Raw genomic sequence first — 20905 nt, forward strand, 5'->3', positions numbered from 1 at the left:
GCAAACTATATGATCCTATGCAATCAATAATATTTCCCCACTGGTACAAAGACCTAAGCATACTCTACCTACCTAGACTAAAATGTCCCTGAATCTACTGGGGAGAATTAACATATTCAAGATGATATAGGTTTCTCATGTTTTTAGATCTATTCTGGCAGGCCCCGGTTTATTTACCTAAGAAACTTTTTTTAGATGTCGATGCCCTTCTTTCCTCTTTTTTTGGGGGGGTTCGGGCCCTGCTAGAATTTCTTCAGATACATTAAAATGTCCCACTCTGGGGAGTGGTAGCGTTGCCTCATCTACAAAGTTACTATTTGGCAGCCCAACTGACGCATAAACATGCATGGTTTTTCCCGAATCTGATGAATGCTGTGGTTACAACCCAAGCAGCATTATTGGGATCTTATGAGGCTCTAATTAATTTATTCTATAGTAATGGCCTATACCCAATCGAGGAAGTGGCAATCCTTAAATTCTCTTACAACATATTTCATAACTGTAACTGAATACTGTGAAATCTGAGCGTCATTATTTCTACATGAGCCTTGGAACCAATTAGGGAACTCTATTTATTTAGTAGTAATTTTAATGGGCTTTGTTTATTCTTTGCATAGACTCTGCTCCTTTTGGGAGGTCCCTTCACCTGTGAAAATGTATAATTTATGAGTAAGAAAGTTAAGTCACCAGCTGGTTAATGCTTGATTTTTGGTTTTGGTTTTTTATGTGCAATACTAAGGATCTTTGGGTGAACTTTGTGTGTAACAATGTATTGAATATGTTGTACTGGTATGCCCTCCATATGTATATTAATATGGCATTTTGTGCATTGTTTTTGTTTTTTTCTTTAAAACCTCAAAAAAATTGCCTTTAAAAAAAAGAAAAAAAAAAAAAAAACGGCATAAAAGAAAACTTAGAAATGTGCGCTCTGAAGCTGTGGGGGGAAAGATGCATGGCCGGTACAAAGCTCACTTGATCAGAGTGAAATAGTGTAAGGATATACAAGGAAATACAAGAGGCTAGAATTTATGCATACATTTTGAGGTCTGTATTTAAGAGTGATATGGGTCGATAGTTAGCCAGGTTATCCTGTGGTTTACAAGGTTTTGGGATGGTAATGAAGAGTGCCTCAAGAGATTCTTTGGAGAGGTCATCTGTACTCATAACACGGTTGAAGGATTTACATAAATGTGGGGCAAGGACATCAACATTATTAAGTACTTGGCTTAGAACGAAGCCCTTCCAGCGGTGCCTGGCCACCACTTAGGGGGCTGACATGTTTCCCTGGCTGTTCTTCCGGGTTTGCGGGCTCCAGCCCTGTGAGTGTCCGGAGCCGCAATGACGGCATTCCTGCGCATGCGAGCGGAAGCCCTCATTTCTGGCAAGAAGCTCTGAAGGTCGAGCATAGTAGAGCTCATGTCAGTGTCTGCATGTATGGTGAATATCTCCAAAAACAGTGCACGTTTAGGAGATATTCATTTTACCTACAGGTAAGCCGTATTATAGCCGTATATATGGCCGTATTATAGCCGTATATATGCAGCTCTTTGTAGCCATCTTTTGGGGAGGAGATGGTTTTTGTATGTGACTAGTAGCTTTGTAAGGAGGACTTATCAATAAAAAAAAATGTTGCAATCTTGCAGTACAGCAGTGATGGGTATAAACTCCTTCCTCTTTTGGGAGGTTTCTGTAGACATATCCTGGTAAAGGGCTACTCTGCCCTCACTATATGGTGAGGGAAGCGAGCAAGTGTGTTTTGCAGCTCTAAGGAGACCTTCCTTAACTACTTGACCTCCAAAAGATTTACCCCCCTTCATGACCAGGCCTTTTTTTGCCGTAAAAATTCATCCCACAAAAAGAGCTTTCATTTTGTGGTATTGTATCACCACTGTTTTTTTTTTTTTTTATATTTTATATTATTTTAAAATATGTTTTTTACTTTCTGCTATAAAACATATTCAATAATAAAAAAAAAATATTTCAAAATCAATGTTTTTAGTAAAAAAAAAAAAAAAAATTCCAATAAGTGTATATTGATTGGTTTACATGAACGTAATATAGCGTCTCTAAATTATGGGATGCCTACTGGTATTTTTATTCATTTATTTTTTTATACTAGTAAAGTCCCAATAAGCATATATTGGTTTACATGAACATTATAGCATCTATAAACTATGGAAAATATACTGGAAATTTTATTTGTTTATTTATACTAGTAATGATGACTACTAGCGACTTATAGCAGGACTGTGATATTGCAGCGAACAATTGGACACTAACTGGCACCAGTGACACTAATACAGTTATCGGTGCTTAAAATATGCACGGTCACTGTACTAATGACACTAGCTGAGAAGGGGTTTAACATCTAGGGCAATCAAAGGGTGAACTGTGTACCTAGCCAGTGTTTGTGTTTACTATGTGTGCTGCTATTACTAGGGGAAGAGGCAGATTTTAGTTCCTGTCACAATGGAACTCTGCCTTGTTTATATACAGTGAGGGAAAACGTATTTAATCCCCTGCTGATTTTGTACGTTTGCCCACTGACAAAGAAATGATCAGTCTATAATTTTAATAGTAGGTTTATTTTACAGTGAGAGACAGAATAACAACAAAAAACATCCAGAAAAACCCATTAAAAAAGTTATAAATTGATTTGCATTTTAAAGAGTGAAATAAGTATTTAATCCCCTATCCATCAACAAGATTTCTGGCTCCCAGGTGTCTTCTATGCAGGTAACAAGCTGAGATTAAAGGGGGGTGCTCCTAATTTCAGCTTGTTACCTGTATAAAAGACAACTGTCCACGGAAGCAATCAATCCAATCAATCAGATTCCAATCTCTCCACCATGGCCAAGACCAAAGAGCTGTCCAAGGATGTCGGGGACAAGATTGTAGATCTACAGAAGGCTGCAATGGGCTACAACACCATCACCAACAGCTTGGTGAGGAGGTGACAACAGTTGGTGCGTTTATTCGCAAATGGAAGAAACCCAAAATAACAGTAAATCTCCCTTGGTCTGGGCCTCCATGCAAGATCTAACCTCGTGGATTGTCAATGATCATGAGAACGATGAGGAATCATCCCAGAACTGCACGGGAGAATCTTGTCAATGATCTCAAGGCAGCTGGGAACATACTCACAAAGAAAACAATTGGTAACGCACTACACGGTGAAGGACTGGAATTCTTCAGCGCTCCGCAAGGTCCCCCTGCTCAAGAAACCACATGTACAGGCCCGTTTGTAGTTTGCTAATGAACACCTGAATGATTCAGAGGAGAAATTGTTGTGGTCAGATGAGACCAAATTCAAGCCCTTTGTCATCAACTCAACTTGCCATGTTTGGAGGAGAGGGGATGCTGCCTATAACCCAAAGAACATGATCTCCACCGTCAACATGGAGGTGGAAACATTATGCTTTGGTGGTGTTCTGCTAAGGGGACAGGACAACTTTACTGTATCAAAAGGACAATGGACGGGGCCATGTACTGTCAAATCTTGGGTGAGAGCTTCCTTCCCTCTGCCAGGGCATTGAAAATGGGTCGTGGATGGGTATTTTAGAATGACAACGACCAAAAACACACGGCCAAGGCAACAGAAGAGTGGCTCAAGAAGAAGCCAATTAAAGTCCTAACGTTGCCCAGCCATTTTCCAGATCTTAATCCCATGGAAAATATTTGGAGGGAGCTGAAGATTTGAGTTACCAAACGTCAGCCTTGAAACCTTAATGAGGATCTGCAAAGAGGAGTATCCCTTCCGAGGTGTGTACAAACCTGGTAGCTTATTTCAAGAAATGTCTAACCCCCATGATTGCCAACAAGGAGTTTGCCACCAAGTACTAAGTCATTGTTTGCAAAGGGGTCAAATACTTATTTCACTCATTAAAATGCAAATCAATTTATAACTTTTTTGAAATGCATTTTTCTTTTGTTGTTATTCTGTCTCTCACTGTTAAAATACACCTACTATTAAAATTATAGACTGATCTTACGACAGGAGGAAGGGATATTCTATCATGTGGTCTGGAGGCTCCGGCATTCAGTAAGTCCAACAAATTATACCCCATATAGGTTCTTATGCAAAAGGTCTTGAATAAATCCAGGCAGCTACAAGTTACTGGCTTCACAAGATTTAGCCCGATCTGGGGGAATGCACATTACCTTGGAACTAGCTCGATTGCAATATGGGGTGAAGTGGGAGCAGTATGGTTTTACTCACTTGAGACAACTGTTGTCCAAAGGGGTGCTATGCTTCTTTTTGGTGCTGCAGGCCATGTTTCACCTACCCTGCTCAATGCAGTTTTACTACCTGCAGCTGCCACATGCAGTGCAGGCGCATCATGGACCGGATCTTTGGATACAGTCGCCCACCTCTATATCCAATTATATGGCCAAAGTTGACACATATGAGGGCTTCATCTCTCAATGTTACCTGTTGTTAATAATTTCCCTCGTGACCACCCAGACACGAGTTGTGCCTGATGGGGAAAAAGACATTGGTACCTTATGAGGATGAGCATTGGGAGGAGGCCCTAATGGTGGTCCAGCAATGTTCCTTTATTGTGACTCAACGCCTTTCTCAGTTATATTTGCTTCTGAGGGTACACTACATTCCAGCAAGATTGTTTAAAATGGGCCTCAAAGATGGTCCTACATGTACTAGATGCTGTTGAGATCACGGGGACCTCATCCACCTGGTTTGTAGATGTCCCACGTTACACATTTACTAGAGGGGTGTTATAAATGTTATTATGGTCTTTCAGGTCACATTGAGTGAGGATCCTAAACAATGTGTGCTAGGCATTTTGGGTGACTTCCAAGTGGACGGAATCACTAAGCAGGCCATAGCAAGAGCACTGTTTCAGGCCTGCAGGCTGATCCTGAGACACTGGATCTCCACTGACCTCCCATGGTTAGGGAGTGGGTTTCTCAGATGGGTGATAACCTTAGACTCAAACTATATCTGGCAACACAAGGGGTGTTTCGGTAAATTTGAGAAACTTTGGAGTATGTGGCTAGGTACACCAGGCCTGGCCCCAGTAGAATTAATTTTGAACTTCTTTTTATGTAAATAGAGTACTTTGGGTCACATACTATGTCCAGACTTTGGAGATGGTCTTGCATAACCAAGCGTCAAATGTAGTATGGATTAATTGTTTTTGTTCTCTGATGAGCTGAATGTATATAAAACTATGTATTACTACATTTTGTGCAAATTTAAGCCGTATATGTATGCTTCAAAAACGCTCTGGTATGTTTTATGTTTATACTTTGTTGTTTATTTTGACAACAATAAAACTTTTCTTTTGAGATAAAAAAATAATAATAATTATAGACTGATCATTTCTTTGTCAGTGGGCAAACATACAAAATCAGCAGGGGATCAAATACTTTGTGGCTTCAGCAGGCTGGGATGCTATGAGCTGCTGTGAAGACTCCGAGGCTGCAGAGAAGATCAGAGCCAAGCGGCCATCTTGGTAACCATCTAGGACACGCCCCCTCCGGTGATCTGGCTATTAACACACTCCCTGTATTAGAGTGCCTACACTCTAATAGATGCAATAGGGATGCCTTTGGACAGTCTGTGGGGAGGGTAGTGTTAGATTGGATAGCAGATTTAGATACACTAAATAAATGAAAGCCAATCTTCAGCTAAATTTATAAGCAGTTACAGCAACAGTTTTGTTACTTTTTGGATAAAGGCTTTATAGTAATGAATAAAAGCTGACCATTGTAAGCACCCCTGTCAGTGGTAAATGGTTTGTCTCAACCCTCTGACTGTGCTACATCTGTAGGACAACTTGTTCTGTTGATAAATAATAGACGTACTGGCTGGATCACCAGGGGAAAATAAAAGAAAGCCTAAAAAAGAAAACAAATGTAGCCATAATGCAAAAATGCAAATCAAATCCATTTTATGTGCAGGTTGCTACATAACCAAATGTGAAAAATACTTATGGAAATAACTGTACTAGACTTAAAAGGTAAAAGAAAAGATAGCAAATAAAGAACAATATAGCGTCTAAATTTGCGCTACAAATCATGTACAAGTGATTGAATCTTAATTAAAAATGGCCTTTCCTTTTCAATCTGCAGCTGCTGCAATTTTCTGAAAATTACTTTTCTGAGAATGTGTACTGACCATCCCCCAGAAACAGCATTTCCTGCTTGTGTGATTGGATCACTGATTTTCCCAGAAGTCTGCATTAAGATACAAGTCAGATTTCTGGCATCCCCTTGAACAAAATTGTTATTTCTCTATCGTTCATTGACGAAAGCAGTCCTCTGATGCATATCAGTAGGGTTATACTGCCCCCTACAGGAGTAAGACACTAGGCAGAAAAAAAAAGTTCCTTCTACGCCTAGGGACAGTCCCAGGGGGTATACCCTCTCTTCCTACATAGGATGTCAGTTTTAATCTACCTAGTCAGGAGTAAGGACCTAGTTCCTTGCTGGGATCTCTGTTCCTGGCAAAAATTTTTTTTTTTTTTTAATTTAATGTAGATAATTTTTTATCTAGCTTTCTCTGGATTTTTTCCTGCGAGTTCTACAAGCAACTGTCGGATCTGGGCGACGGGCTGGATGTATAGATCCAGTGGTCACCCCAGGCGGCCAGCGAGCATGCGCAGGCCTTAGCTCCACGCTGGGTCGGCCGTGACATAGTCCCACTTGACGGGGACTGGCCCCGTGAGTTAAACGTCTCGCCAGGTCGCACACAACTGGGTCCGAGTTGCAGCATTCCTATTTGGCTGACAGCCCCCCCACTTTGGCGGAGAGGGGTCCTGTCAGGAGGTGGCGCCGCCCGCCTGTGTTCCTGGTATGGTGAGTAAATGTTCCCCCCCTTTTTCCCCCCTGGCAGATCTTAGGGTGGACGCGGGCCTCTCCCTGGAAATTCCCTTTCCCGCTTATTTTGCCAACAGGCTCACAAAGGAATTGGACCGTCCAAGACGTTCCCCTGGCGTGTCTAAGCGGATTGCTAGACGCTACCCTTTTGAGGAGTCTCTGGTAAAGAAGTGGACTGTGCCACCTAATGTGGATCCACTGGTCTTAAGACTGAATAAGGCTACCGTTAATCCAGTGGAGGAATTCCTGTCCTTTACAGACCCAGAGGATAGGAGGAGGCTGTGGTCCACAATATGTACTCCCTGGCTGGGACTGCACTGAGACCAGTGTTTACGATTGCTCTTGTCACGCGGACGTTGACTGAATGGGCGAAGTAACTACGCCGTGACTTGGAGGGAAAACAAGTCCCTCCTGCTTTTGGGAAGCTGTTGGACAAGCTGGTGCAGGAGCTGCAATTTGTTTGCAATGCCACGCTAGACACTGCTCCCTTATTGGGCCAACTATCGGTTTCAACAGTGGTTATCCAGCCTATACTTTGGCTGAAGTGTTGGTCTGCGGATCAAATTTTTAAGAAGGCTTTGACGGATCTCCAATTTCAAAGAGATTGCCTGTTTGGCGCTACCCTTGATGACATCATTAAGGGTCTCACGGGGGGGGGGAAGAGTACTTTTCTAACACAGGCTAACAAGGGTAAGGACCCTCGTCCTCCTTTTCGGCTCCCAAAAAGTTTTTTCGTCCCTCGGGGACAGACGATAAGGCAAAGTCCTTCGAGAATCCCTCAGGTGGTTCCAAGCGACCCTGGTCTGACAAACAAAAGTCTGGTTTCTCCAGACCTGCAGACAAGACCTCAGCCTGAAGGTGCACCCTCACCCGTGTCTGGGGTGGGGGGGAACGTCTTCGCCGGTTCTCGGACAGGTGGCTGACCGGATCCCAGACAGGTGGGTTCAGGCGGCCATACGGTCCAGTTACAAGATCGAGTTTTGATCCGTCCCTCCGGTATGGTTTTTCCCCTCCAATGTACGGCTGTCCCCGGATCGCTTGCTGGTGCTCTATGGGGCAGTACAGGACCTGGTACAGCAAGGGGTGATAGTTCCGGTTCCGTGTGTGGAACGATTTCAGGGTTTTTATTCCAACCTGTTCACGGTTCCCAGGAAGGAAGGCAAGGTGCGTCCAATCCTGGACCTAAAGGCACTGAATGGTTCCATGTGAATTCAGAAATTCAAGATGGAATCAGTTCGCACGGTGGTGGCTTCCCTACATCTGAGATTTCCTGGCCTCCGTAGTCATCAAAGATGCCTACCTTCAAATCCCAATCCGTGCAGGTCACCAATGGTTTCTCCATTTTGCCGTGGGAGAGGATCACTATCAGTTGGTGGCGTTACCCTTTGGTCTTGCCTCTGCACCTCGAGTTTTCATGAAGGTGTTGGCTCCGATTCTGTCGCTGTGATGGCAGCAGGGGATATTGGTCCTGGGTTTCCTGGACTATCTGCTTCTCCGTGCCGAGTCCCCCACTGTGCTGAAAAACGAATATGGAAATCACCATAAGATCACTGGAGGAGTTTGGGTGGATTCAGAACCTTCGTGAAGTCGTCCCTGGTCCCTTCCATGAGACTGGGCTATCTGGGCTTGAATTTGGACTCGTCCTCAGCCTGGGTGTTTCCTATGGAAAGACTCTTGAAACTTCAGACTGCGGCTCAGCTGTTGCTGTCCAGAAAATGGTTGTCCCTTCAAACCTCCATGTGGGTTTTGGGACTGATGATGGTATCTTTTGAGGCTCTTCCCTTCTCTCAATTCCACACAAGGATCCTCCAGAGGGAAATCCTTCTCAAATGGAACAAGAATCCAAACTCTATGGACATTCAGATCCAGCTGAGCCAGGTGACCAGGGAGTCCCTGATCTGGTGGCTTTGGTCCCCGATGCTCAAGCAAGGAAAATCCTTCCTCCCTATATACTGGACAGATGTCACCACAGATACAAGCCTGTCCGGGTGGGGAGGAGTCCTAGGCAGGTTCTCTGCTCAGGGATTCTGGTCCCTGGAGGAATCCGGGTTACCGATCAATGTCTTGGAGCCGAGAGCGATCCGGCTTTGCCTAGTCCACTGGACCGAGCACCTAAGGGGTTGTCCAGTGCACATTCAATCGGACAATGCCAGGGCCATGGCCTATATCAATCACCAAGGGGGCACCAAGAGTGTCCTTGCAGCCTTGGAAGTGGCAGGTGTTCTTCGTTGGGCAGAGCGCCTTGTTCCAGCTCTCGCCGGAGTTCACATTCCAGGAGTGGAAAATTGGCGGGCGGATTACCTCAGTCGACAGGCCTTGGATGCAGGGGAATGGTCCATACATCCAGAGGTGTTCCAGCATTTGTCTACATTGGGGTACTCCAGACGTGGATCTGTTGGTGTCTCAAATCAACAGAAAAGCGCAATAGTTTGTAGCCCGCTCCCGGAACCCTCTGGCAGATGCCGCAGACTCCCTGGTGGCCCCATGGGGTCAGTATCAGCTGATGTATGCCTTTCCTCCTCTCAAGTTACTGCCAAGTCTTTTTCACAGGATCGAGGCGGAAGGGATTCTGGTTATTCTTGTGGCTCCGGACTGGCCTCGCCGAGCCTGGTACGCCGACTTGGTCGGGCTAGTCGCAGACGCTCCTTAGAGACTTCCTCTCAGGGAGGATCTACAGTCTCAAGGGCCAATCTTCCATCCTGCTTTACGGTCGCTGGCTTTTACGGCCAGGACAGGGGATTGTCTGCTTCCATGATTCCCACTTTGCTTAAAGTGAGGAAAGCGACTTCTAGGAAGATTTATCATCGTATGTGTAAGTAGTATATTGCGTGGTGTGAGTCTCTTGGGGCTCCCCCTCGCTCTTACTCGGTGGCTTGGATCTTGGCTTTCCTTCAATGGGGAGTTCATCAAAAGTTGGCCTTGAGTCAGGTCTCGGCCTTGACAATTTTCATCTAAAGGCCATTGGCCACCAATTCCCTTGCGCGTAACTTCATCCAGGGGGTGCGGCACTTGGTACCTCTGGTGCGACCTCCGTTACCATCTTGGGACCTTCATTTGGTGCTGTCTGTTCTCCAGAAACCTTCTTTCAAAAGTATAAAGGAGATTCCCCTGCTTCCCCGATCCCAGAGGGTGGCCGCCTTGGTGTCTATCACTTCTGCACGCAGGGTGTCGGAACTGGCGGCTTTGTCCTGTTGTTCTCCCTATTTGGTGGTTCGTAGAGACAAGGTGGTACTTTTTTCGGATCCGTCCTTCCTTCCAAAAGTGGTTTCTAGTTTTCACTTAAACGAGGACATTGTATTGTCATCTTTGTGTCCTAAGCCCAAACATACTAAGGAATATGCCCTGCATACTCTGGATGTAGTTTGGGCAACCCAGGTGTATCTGGCGACTACTGAGTCTTTTCGTAAGTCAGCTCCGCGGGTGGCCCAAAGAAAGCGCTGCCTGCGTCTGCTGTGACTATTACCAGATGGATCAGACAGACGGTGGTGCAGGCTTTTTCAATTAAGGGTCAGGTTCCATCTTTCCCTGTTAAGGCACATTCTACTCGGGTGCTTAGTGCTTCCTGGGCTTTTCACCATCAGGCATCTGTGCTTCAGGTTTGCAAGGCGGCTATCTGGTCGTCTGTTCACACCTTTACCAAATTTTATAAGGTGGATGTTTTGGCATCAGCTGTAGCCTCTTTTGGTTGCAAAGTTTTGCAGTCTGCTGTTTAGGGGGCTTTTTGGCCTTCCTTGAGGGTGTTTTACTGTTTTTTTCAGGTGGGCCTCATCTTACTGATCTCATGAGTCCCGTGTTGCCTGGTTGGCTGTGTCTAACCTTGGGTACTTGTTTGTTTCTGCTGTTCCCACTCCTCATTTTTTGTGGTACTGCTTTGGGACGTCCCTACTGATATTCATCAGAGGACTGCGTTTGTCAATGAACGATAGAGAAAACTGCATTTTTGACTTACCGTAAAATCCTTTCCTCTTAGATTCATTGACGGACGAAGTACCCGCCCCTCTATTTTGAGTTGGTGTTGTTTTCTCTGACACTGCTTTGATACAATACTGACATCCTATGCAGGAAGAGAGAGGGTATACCCCCTGTGACTGCCCTTAGGCATATCCAGAACTTTTTTTCTGCCTAGTGTCCTACTCCTGTAGGGGGCAGTACAACCCTACTGATATGCATCAGAGGACTGTGTCCATCAATGAACCTAAGAGAAAAGGATTTTATGGTAAGTCAAAAATTTAGTTTTTTGGTGAGATACTCCCCAATAGGAATACATCTAAAGGCATGCAGGCCCAACAAATTTCCTCTTTAGTGCTCTGCAGGGGCCACAGCTGATAGATAATTATGAAACCACTCTCATTAGACCCACTCAGCACAGAGGAACAAACAGGGATTTCTTCAGAATAACAAAAGGTAGGAATCTGCAACAAAGTTTGTTATAATCCTTGCAATGTACATAGATCACCCAGGGGAGAATGATTTTTTCTCAACAAAAGCGGAGTTACACTTTTAACACCTGCAAATACACATACCTGGGCAAACATTTCGTTTATTTTTTGTTTTAGAGTCATCGTTGGATCTAAAGATCGGAAATCCTTTTATTCTGCTGCAACAAAAACCTTCCCAGTTGATCTCCTATTTGGTGTTTGAGCGTCAAGTTCCTCCTAAAAGGTAATTCGCTATTTCTCCCTGGTTTTCTATGTTTTTTTCTATGAATTCACATGTTTTTAAAACTTTACACCTTTGCTATTTCTTCATTTTCGTTTAGTGTCCCACACTTAAGGGCTGTCTCATTTTCCGACCTTTGGATGTCACTGGCTTCTCCCAAACCCTTATTAATAGAGGTTTTGGCCTACTTATCAGCATATAATGACTCAAATTGTTTTATCTTAATTGAAGAGTACAAGACACAAGCTGGGTATTCATAGGCCCTGGGTTATAGGTTGGTATCTTTAGGAGACTGGAAACTGGCAAAGTTTTTGAAGACATGTCCCCTGGGCATCCCTATTCCACTCTGTGAGTTCAGTTTTTTTGCCCCAAGACAATGGACCTCTTCACAATTACAGAGAACTTACTTAGCTTAAATACTTATTATTTTGCTAATTCTGTGATAATTCCAATATATGGAGACTTGACTCCAACTTGCTGACTGACAAAAAGAGTCCCCACTCCACACTAACAAATTCCTTAAGGAGTCAATGACAGTGCTGCCCGGCCAGTCTGAGGGGGGGGTCACTGATGTAAGGGGGCACTGTTGTAAAGGTTTCTCCTTATATCAGGACCCCCCCTCCCTTCCTTAGTGCATTCACTCTGTAGAAAGTGGTCTCTGGTCACCAGAGTCCCCCCTACATCAGAGTTCTCAGCTTTTTCACCCGTGCGCCTGAATTGACACCCGCTCCCAGCTGCGGCAGCGGTGCTTCCATCTCATCCACTGTAAAACAAGGGACCATTTTGAGTCGCGCTGTATCCAGAAACAAAACCCTAACTGCAGAGGTACTGTACACTACAAAGATTGTCATTTATTTTAGTAAAAATATGCTGGGTGTGACATGGATTTTCTTCTTATTTAACATGCATACATAGACATTTCATGAAACCTTCGGTCATGAATATTTACGTGAAGTCATGGAAAAGTCATGGTATTGTATTGGTAAAAATGTGTATGAACCCTGTATACAGTGGGGATCGAAAGTTTGGGCACTCCAGGTAAAAATTTGTATTAATGTGCATAAAGAAGCCAAGGAAAGATGGAAACATCTCCAAAAGGCATCAAATTACAGAATTGACATTCGTATAATATGGCAACAAAAGTTAGATTTTATTTCCATCATTGACACTTTCAAAATTACGGAAAACCAAAAAATGGCGTCTGCAAAAGTTTGGGCACCCTGCAGAATTTATAGCATGCACTGCCGCCTTTGCAAGGCTAAAAAAACAAAAGTTAAAAAGGATTAAAAGAGGAGGGGGCGTGGCGACCACCAACTAAGATGGCCGCATAGTATCTGACAGGGTTCGTACGGTCATGAAAATCCTGGAAAGTCATGGGATTTTGACATGACACTTTCCAGGCCTGGAAAAGTCATGGAAAAGTGTGCAACTATTTATTTTTGTCTCTGGGCCCCCTGTATTCTGTGGGAGCGGGGGACAGTAAGTGGACTATTTTCTCTGTTTCGGGTTTAGGCGGATTAATCAGCCGCAGCGCACTGCACAGCTGAAGCCTGATCACTGGTCTCTCCAATATGAATAGACCGTGACAGGCTGGGAACTCTGCGGCGGATTGATCCGCTGAAACCTGAAACTGAGAAATCGTGCATTTACTGTCCCGCTCTCAGGGACGTACGGGCGGGGGGGGGGGGCGCGTGCACTGGGGGGTGTCAGGCCGGTGTCCGCCGGGCCGCCCGCATCTCTGCACTATGGGGGGGGAGGGGGTGTCAGGCCGGTGTCCGTCGTGCCGCCCGCATCTCTGTGTGAAGAAGGCAGCAGCAGGAAGAAGGTCAGTGAGAGTGCCTGAGGAGTCTCGTGTGCTGGATAGGTGGGGGATGGGATGGGACAGCTTCATAGAGAGGAATTGAACTTTCATATTCCTCATGCCTCGCTGAATGTTGTTACTCCTCCTCTCAGAATCTGCACTAGGAATATGGAAAGTTCAATTCATCTATATGCAGCTGCCCCATTCCCCTCCTATACAACTTCCTTTGCTGGCCCCCCTCTGTGCTCTTTTAGCCCCCCCAGTGCTCTTTTAGCCCCCCCAGTGCTCTTTTAGCCCCCCCAGTGCTCTTTTAGCCCCCCCCCCCAGTGCTCTTTTAGCTCCCCCCAGTGCTCTTTTAGCCCCCCCCCCAGTGCTCTTTTAGCCCCCCCAGTGCTCTTTTAGCTCCCCCCAGTGCTCTTTTAGCTCCCCCCCAGTGCTCTTTTAGCCCCCCCAGTGCTCTTTTAGCTCCCCCCAGTGCTCTTTTAGCTCCCCCCAGTGCTCTTTTAGCTCCCCCCAGTGCTCTTTTAGCCCCCCCAGTGCTCTTTTAGCTCCCCCCAGTGCTCTTTTAGCTCCCCCCAGTGCTCTTTTAGCTCCCCCAGTGCTCTTTTAGCCCCCCCCAGTGCTCTTTTAGCTCCCCCAGTGCTCTTTTAGCCCCCCCCAGTGCTCTTTTAGCCCCCCCAGTGCTCTTTACCTCCCCCCCTGCTCTTAGCCCCCTCCATGCTCTTAGTCTGGCTCCCCCTCAGTGATTTCCTGCCCCCCCCAGACAGTGCTCTCCAGTTCCCCCCTCCCCCTGTGCTCTCAATTATCCCCGTTTTCCCTGCCTGCCCCCCCCCCCCAGTGCTCTCCACTCCCCTGGGCCTTCCAACCCCCTGCAATGCTTTCCAAACCCCCCCTTAATCTTAATTCTGTCTATTCCCCCCCCCATGCTCTTCAGCTCCTCCAGTGCTCTTACAAAGTTACATAGTTAGTGAGGTTGAAAAAAGACAACAGTCCATACAGTTCAACCTATGATGTGTGTGTGTTTGCTTTTAACTGTACATTGTGTACCCCTGTATGTTGTGGTCTCCAAGGTGCCCATCTAATAGTTTTTTGAAACTATCAATGCTCCCAGCTGATACGACTGCTTGTGGAAGAGAATTCCACATCCTTACCGCTCTTACAGTGAAGAACCCCTTAAGCATTTTAAGGTTAAACCGCCTTTCCTCTAGTTTTAGTGAATGGCCACGTGTCTTATTGTATCTCCTCTCTCTGAATAGTTTGTTCCTTATGCTAGGGTCGCCAGTACAGTATTTGTACATTGATATCATATCCCCCCTCAATCGTCTCTTCTCCAGAGAGAATAAGTTCAGTGCTTGTAGTCTTTCCTCATAGCTGATGTCCTCCATTCCCCTAATTATTTTTGTTGCCCTTCTCTGGACTCTTTCCAATTCCAGCACATCCTTCCTGAGGACCGGTGCCCAGAACTGGACAGCATACTCCAAATGTGGCCGGACCAGAGTCTTGTAGAGCGGGAGAATAATCTCTTTATTTCTGGAGTGAATCCCCTTTTTTATACATCCCAGTATTCTGTTGGCTTTGTTTGCAGCGGCTTGGCATTGCATGCCACTGCCAAGCCTGTTGTCTACCAGTACCCCCAGGTCCCTTTCAATCCTAGACTCACACAGAGGTTCCCCCCCTAGTGAGTAGCTTGCTTTCTGGTTTCTGGCCCCCAAGTGCATTACTTTACATTTTTCAACATAAAACCTCATCTGCCATGCAGTTGCCCACCCCGTTATTTTGTTCAGGTCCGCTTGTAAGGTTTCCACATCCTGCATAGAAGATATTGGCATGCTTAGTTTAGTATCATCCGCTAATACTGAGATTGTACTAGATATCCCCTCCTCTAGATCATTTATGAATATATTAAACATGATTGGCCCCAGGACAGAACCTTGGGGGACCCCACTTTCCACACCCGCCCAATCTGAGTACTCCCCATTAATCACCACCCTCTGGACTCTCCCCTGGAGCCAGTTCTCTATCCAGGTACTCACCCTATAGTCCATACCTACCTTCCTTCGTTTGTACAGTAAGCGTTTGTGGGGAACGGTGTCAAAGGCCTTTGCAAAGTCCAGATACACCACATCCACCGGCTTACCTTTATCTAGGTGGCAGCTCACTTCATCGTAGAAGGTTAATAGATTGGTTTGGCAAGAACGATTTTTCATGATTCCATGCTGAATACTACTAATAATACAGTTTTCATTACTAAAGTCTTGTATGTGGTCCCTTAACATCCCCTCCAAAATCTTGCAGACTACAGATGTTAGGCTGACCGGCCTATAGTTACCCGGGATACATCTCGGCCCCTTTTTAAATATTGGTACCACGTTGGCTTTTTTCCAATCAGCTGGCACCATACCCATCTGTAAACTATCCTTAAAGATCAAGAATAATGGTCTGGCAATCACCTGGCTGAGCTCTTTCAGAACCCTCGGGTGCAAGCCATCCTGTCCCGGTGATTTATTTATGTTAAGTTTCTCTAGTCTAGTTTTAAGTCTATCTTCTGTTAGCCATGGCGGTATTTCCTGAGGTGTGTTGTTTAGTTCGGCCTTACAAGCTAGGTTTGTGTAGCCCCCCCGATTCTTTTGTGAAGACTGAAGAGAAGAAATTATTTAACACTTCCGCCTTTTCTCTGTCCTCAGTGGCCATATTTCCTTTGTCCTCTTTTATGGGGCCAATGTGTTCTGGCCTCGCTTTCTTACTGTTTATATACTTAAAAAACTTCTTGGGGTTCTTTTTACTCTCCTCCGCTATATGTCTCTTGTGTTCTATTTTAGCCGCCCTGATTTCATCTTTACATTTCTTATTACACTCTTTGTAATGCTTAAATGCTGCCAATGACCCCTCAGTCTTGTATTTTTTGAAGGCCTTTTCTTTAGCACTAATATACCTTTTTATGTTGGAGTTTAGCCACCCAGGGTTTAGCTTTGCTCTTTTAAATTTATTTCCCTTTGGAATGCACTGGCCAATCCCCTTGTTAAGTATGCTCTTGAAGCACTCCCATTTTTCCTCCGTGTTCTTTGTTCCCAGGGTTCTATCCCAATTGATATTTTCTAGCAGTGAGCGCAGTTTTGGGAAATTGGCTCTTTTGAAATTCAGCGTCTTAATATTACCCTTGTGCTTCCTATTACTGTAATTAATACTGAAACTTATTGACCTATGGTCACTGTTTCCTAAGTTCTCCTGTATTTCTATATCCGTGAGCAGGTCTGCATTGTTAGTAATCAGTAGGTCAAGTACCGCATTGTTTCTTGTCGGTGCATTCACCATCTGACCCATGAAATTGTCCTCTCTGCTTCCCCTGTGCTCTCCGGCCCCCCCTAGTGCTCTTCTATCATGTCCGCAGTCTCTGACCTTCTCTTCTATCATGTCCGCAGTCCCTGACTATCCCCTGTACCATGTCCGCAGTCTCTGACCATCCCCTGTACCATGTCCGCAGTCTCTGACCATCTCTTCTACCATGTCCGCAGTCTCTCACCATCTCTTCTACCATGTCCGCAGCCTTTGACCATCTCCTGTACCATGTCCGCAGCCTTTGACCATCTCCTGTACCATGTCCGCAGCCTTTGACCATCTCCTGTACCATGTCCACAGCCTTTGAAAATCTCTTGTACCATGTCCACAGCCTCTGACCACCTCCTGTACCATGTCCACAGCCTTTGGCCACCTGTACCATGTCCACAGCCTTTGACCACCTCCTGTACCATGTCCACAGCCTTTGACCACCTCCTGTACCATGTCCACAGCCTTTGACCACCTCCTGTGCCATGTCCACAGCCTTTGACCACCTCCTGTACCATGTCCACAGCCTCTGACCACCTCCTGTACCATGTCCACAGCCTCTAACCATCTCTTCTATCATGTCCGTAATCTCTGACCATCTCTTGTCTTTTATCATGTCTGCAGTCTCTGAGGGGGTCTGGAGAGGAGTCAAAAGTGGGAGTGCTGTCGGGATGGGGATCACAGGAAAAGTCAGACATGTGTGGACTGGGGAGAGGAGACTACAGGATAAAACCAGAGCATGGTGCACCTAAGAGGAGGTCAGTGACAGTGCTGCCCGGCCAGTCTGAGAGGGGGTCACTGATGTAAGGGGGCACTGTTATAAAGGTTCCTCTTTATATCAGGACACCCCCCCTCCCTTCCTTAGTGCATTCACTCTGTGGAAAGTGGTCTCTGGTCACCAGAGTCCCCCCTACATCAGAGTTCTCAGCTTTTTCACCCGTGCGCCTGAAGTGACACCCGCTCCCAGCTGCGGCAGTGGTGCTTCCATCTCATCCACTGTAAAACAAGGGACCATTTTGAGTCGCGCTGTATCCAGAAACAAAACCCTAACTGCAGAGGTACTGTACACTACAAAGATTGTCATTTATTTTAGTAAAAATATGCTGGGTGTGAAATGGATTTTCTTCTTATTTAACATGTATACATAGACATTTCATGAAACTTTAGGTCATGAATATTTACGTGAAGTCATGGAAAAGTCATGGAATTTTATTGGTAAAAATGTGTATGAACCCTGATCTGAGCTCCAGATACCACCCAGGGAAATCAATCTCCACAGCCTGCCACAGTCGCTGCACGCATCTACCACCACCCGGTGCACCGCACACAGCGGCCATGACAAGAGTGAATACTGAGGCTTTTGTCGTCCGCAAATTGTCGGAATTCTTCCGACCGGTGACTCCCAGACTTCACCAAAATGGTGCCGACGCCCAACCTCTCCCGCAGCGAGTCCATCCTCTAGCGGCGGCCACACATTCAGCATCAGCAGACACAGCGGCGGCTCCCGAGCAGCACGGATCCTCTCCTCCGATGTGGTCAGCACGCCCAGGAGACTCCTCACCCTCAACACCCTCCACGCAGAGCCCTGCAAAATCAAAGCCTAGATGGGACAAAAGCCACATAGCCCCTGACAACCCAGACATGGAGGTGAGCAATAACTCCACTACATGCACCACTGCCTGGGCCTATGTCCCTCCTCCAGACCCCTTTGCCTCCATTGCTACAACAGGGCAACCAGTGTCAGACACTACTCTCAAGGAGATGATGTCCATGCTGAACTCCTCCATGCAGGCTAATATTGCTGCATCAATCTCATATTGCCAGAAAGGGCGGCACAGTGGTGTAGTGGTTAGCACATTCACCTAGCAGCAAGAGGGTCGCTGGTTCAAATCCCAACCATGACACTACCTGCCTGGAGTTTGCATGTTCTCCCTGTGCCTGCGCGGGTTTCCTCCGGGTACTCCGGTTTCCTCCCACACTCCAAAGACATGCTGGTAGGTTAATTGGATCCTGTATATAAAAAAAAAAATTGGCCCTACTGTGTATGTATGTGAGTTAGGGACCTTAGATTGTAAGCTCCTTAAGGGCAGGGACTGATGTGAATGTGCAATGTATATGTAAAGCGCTGCGTAAATTGACAGCGCTATATAAGTACCTGAAATAAATAAATAAAATAAAAATAAATAAACATGGACTAGGGGATCGAGTACACACACTTGAATGGAGGAATTTACCACCTCATATAATGTACTAGTGGACTCTCCTACATCCCAACTAGATGACATCCAGCAAATCCAAGCAAAATTAGCAGATCTGGAAGACCGATCCAGACGCAACAATCTTAAGATCTGTGGTATCCCAGAATCTGTTCAGCCTAACCAATTGCCCTCATTTGTGAGAGACTTGTCCCAGAATTCACTAATGCAGATTTGAAAATAGATCGGATTCACTGCATTCCCAAGCCCTCCTTCCTCCCTCAGGAAATACCCCGAGATGTGCTGCTCAGAATGCACTTTTTTTAGGCCAAAGAGAAAATTCTGGAAACCTTTAGGCGCAGAGACCGCCTCCCTGACCAAGCCAAAACACTCCAAGTCCTTCCAGACTATTCCCAGTACACTCTGCAGCAGAGACGCAATCTCAATTCTATCACCAAGGCCCTCCGCAATTATAGAATCATCTATAAATGGAAGTACCCAGCGCGGCTCTGTGTGACCCACCAAGGCACCACATCCAACATCACCACCGTGGACCAAGGGATTCGCATGCTCCGCCAATGGGGAATTGTACCAGACCCTCAGGACATCCAACGCGCAAACGCCGCTCCGCCGATCCAACATGTCCAACCTGACTGGCACGTCGTGTCAAGATCTTCGAGATCTACCTCCCAACATAAGTGACAGCACTTCTTCATACCCTCGCTGGTTGTATCTGTCCCCACTTTATTAGATGAGCACCTACCACCGTGCTCCTGACCCCCGCTGCCTTTGCAACTACTAGACCAAGTTTTTTTTTTTTACCTTATGGTGCTTGTTTTTTGTGTCATTTTTGTTTTTGCCACTTCTTCACAGTTATAGCCACTGATCCATGGTTTGGAACCCTTCGTTGCCCTTTGCTCTAATCATCAACAACATCTTCGCCTGGCTGAAGATCTGAGTCGTATCTTCCTGTTCCTGCTGGGATGGGATACTCTTCTATCCGATGCTCCACGTCTGCTGGTCCCTCAAGTACTCCCTTCCATCTACCCTTTACCACATTTACATTGCTGCAAGGAGTTCTGCATCTTACTTCAAGGCTTCTCCTGCGAGGAACTGACTACTGACAGTATGTACAATACTCCACGCACCCATATCACTCTGTTTTAAGCTGCCATGGCCCTACAACTTCTTTCCCTGAACGTTAAGGGGTTTAATCACCCCGTTAAGCGCTATTCTATGTGGCAGGAAGCGATCACCTCCAAAGCTGATATCCTAGCGATACAAGAGACACATTTTAAACAAGGCCACATCCCCCGTTGCTCACACCCGGACTATCCACATATTTTCCAAGCCCCATCCACACAGAAGAAGAGGGGTGTGATGTTGGCTTTCCATTCCTCTGTGTCCTTCGCCTACTCCAAGATGGTGCAGGATGCAGAGGGCCGGTATATCATCATTATTTGTGTTATTGATAACTGTCCTTATACAATAATTAACGTTTATGCCCCTAATAAGCACCAGTTGAGGTTCTTACGTAAACTCTGTGTGAAGGTTGCTAAATTGAAAGTGGGGAAATTGATCATGTGCGGTGATTTCAATTTGGTGATGAACCACATCATGGACCCCTCTTCCAGGGGTGAATCGAAATTGCCTTCTCTTGCCACCCTCACACATTCCGAAGGGCTCCATGATGTGTAGCGTTACCAACACACAGATGAACGGGATTACTCTTTTCTCCTTACCATAATACGTACACTAGAATTGATATGTTTTTCGTAGACTCCGCTACATTGCCCCTAGTGCTTTACACCTCCATATCCCCTATCTTGTGGTCTGATCACGCTGCAGTCCTCTTGTCCCTGTCAACTAGCCCTACTACCCCCTCATCATTTGTGTGGCGCTGCAATAATGCCATCCTTTCTGACCCAGACTCACTCAAATACTTGCAAACCCAATTGCAAGAATTCTTTGACACAAATGCCACTCCTGGTATGTCCCCCTCCACTCTGTGGAACACACATAAGGCGTTCATCAGGGGCATTCTGATTCAACTGGGATCCCACCTCAAAAAGAAGCGCCAAAC

At 45.8% G+C, this 20905-nt stretch overlaps 1 protein-coding gene across 1 annotated transcript in view; it reads left to right on the forward strand.

Moving 5' to 3' along the window:
* ZFYVE26 (zinc finger FYVE-type containing 26) overlaps nt 1-20905 on the forward strand; it is a 1347068-nt gene that overhangs the window by 539343 nt on the left and 786820 nt on the right. The window contains exon 17 of the mRNA XM_082275187.1: nt 11400-11505. Within this exon, the coding sequence (XP_082131313.1) occupies nt 11400-11505 (106 nt within the window). The remainder of the gene's footprint in view (nt 1-11399; nt 11506-20905) is intronic.

Source organism: Pelophylax lessonae (assembly GCF_965119305.1).
Source record: "Pelophylax lessonae genome assembly, chromosome: 13".
Lineage (NCBI taxonomy): Eukaryota > Metazoa > Chordata > Amphibia > Anura > Ranidae > Pelophylax > Pelophylax lessonae.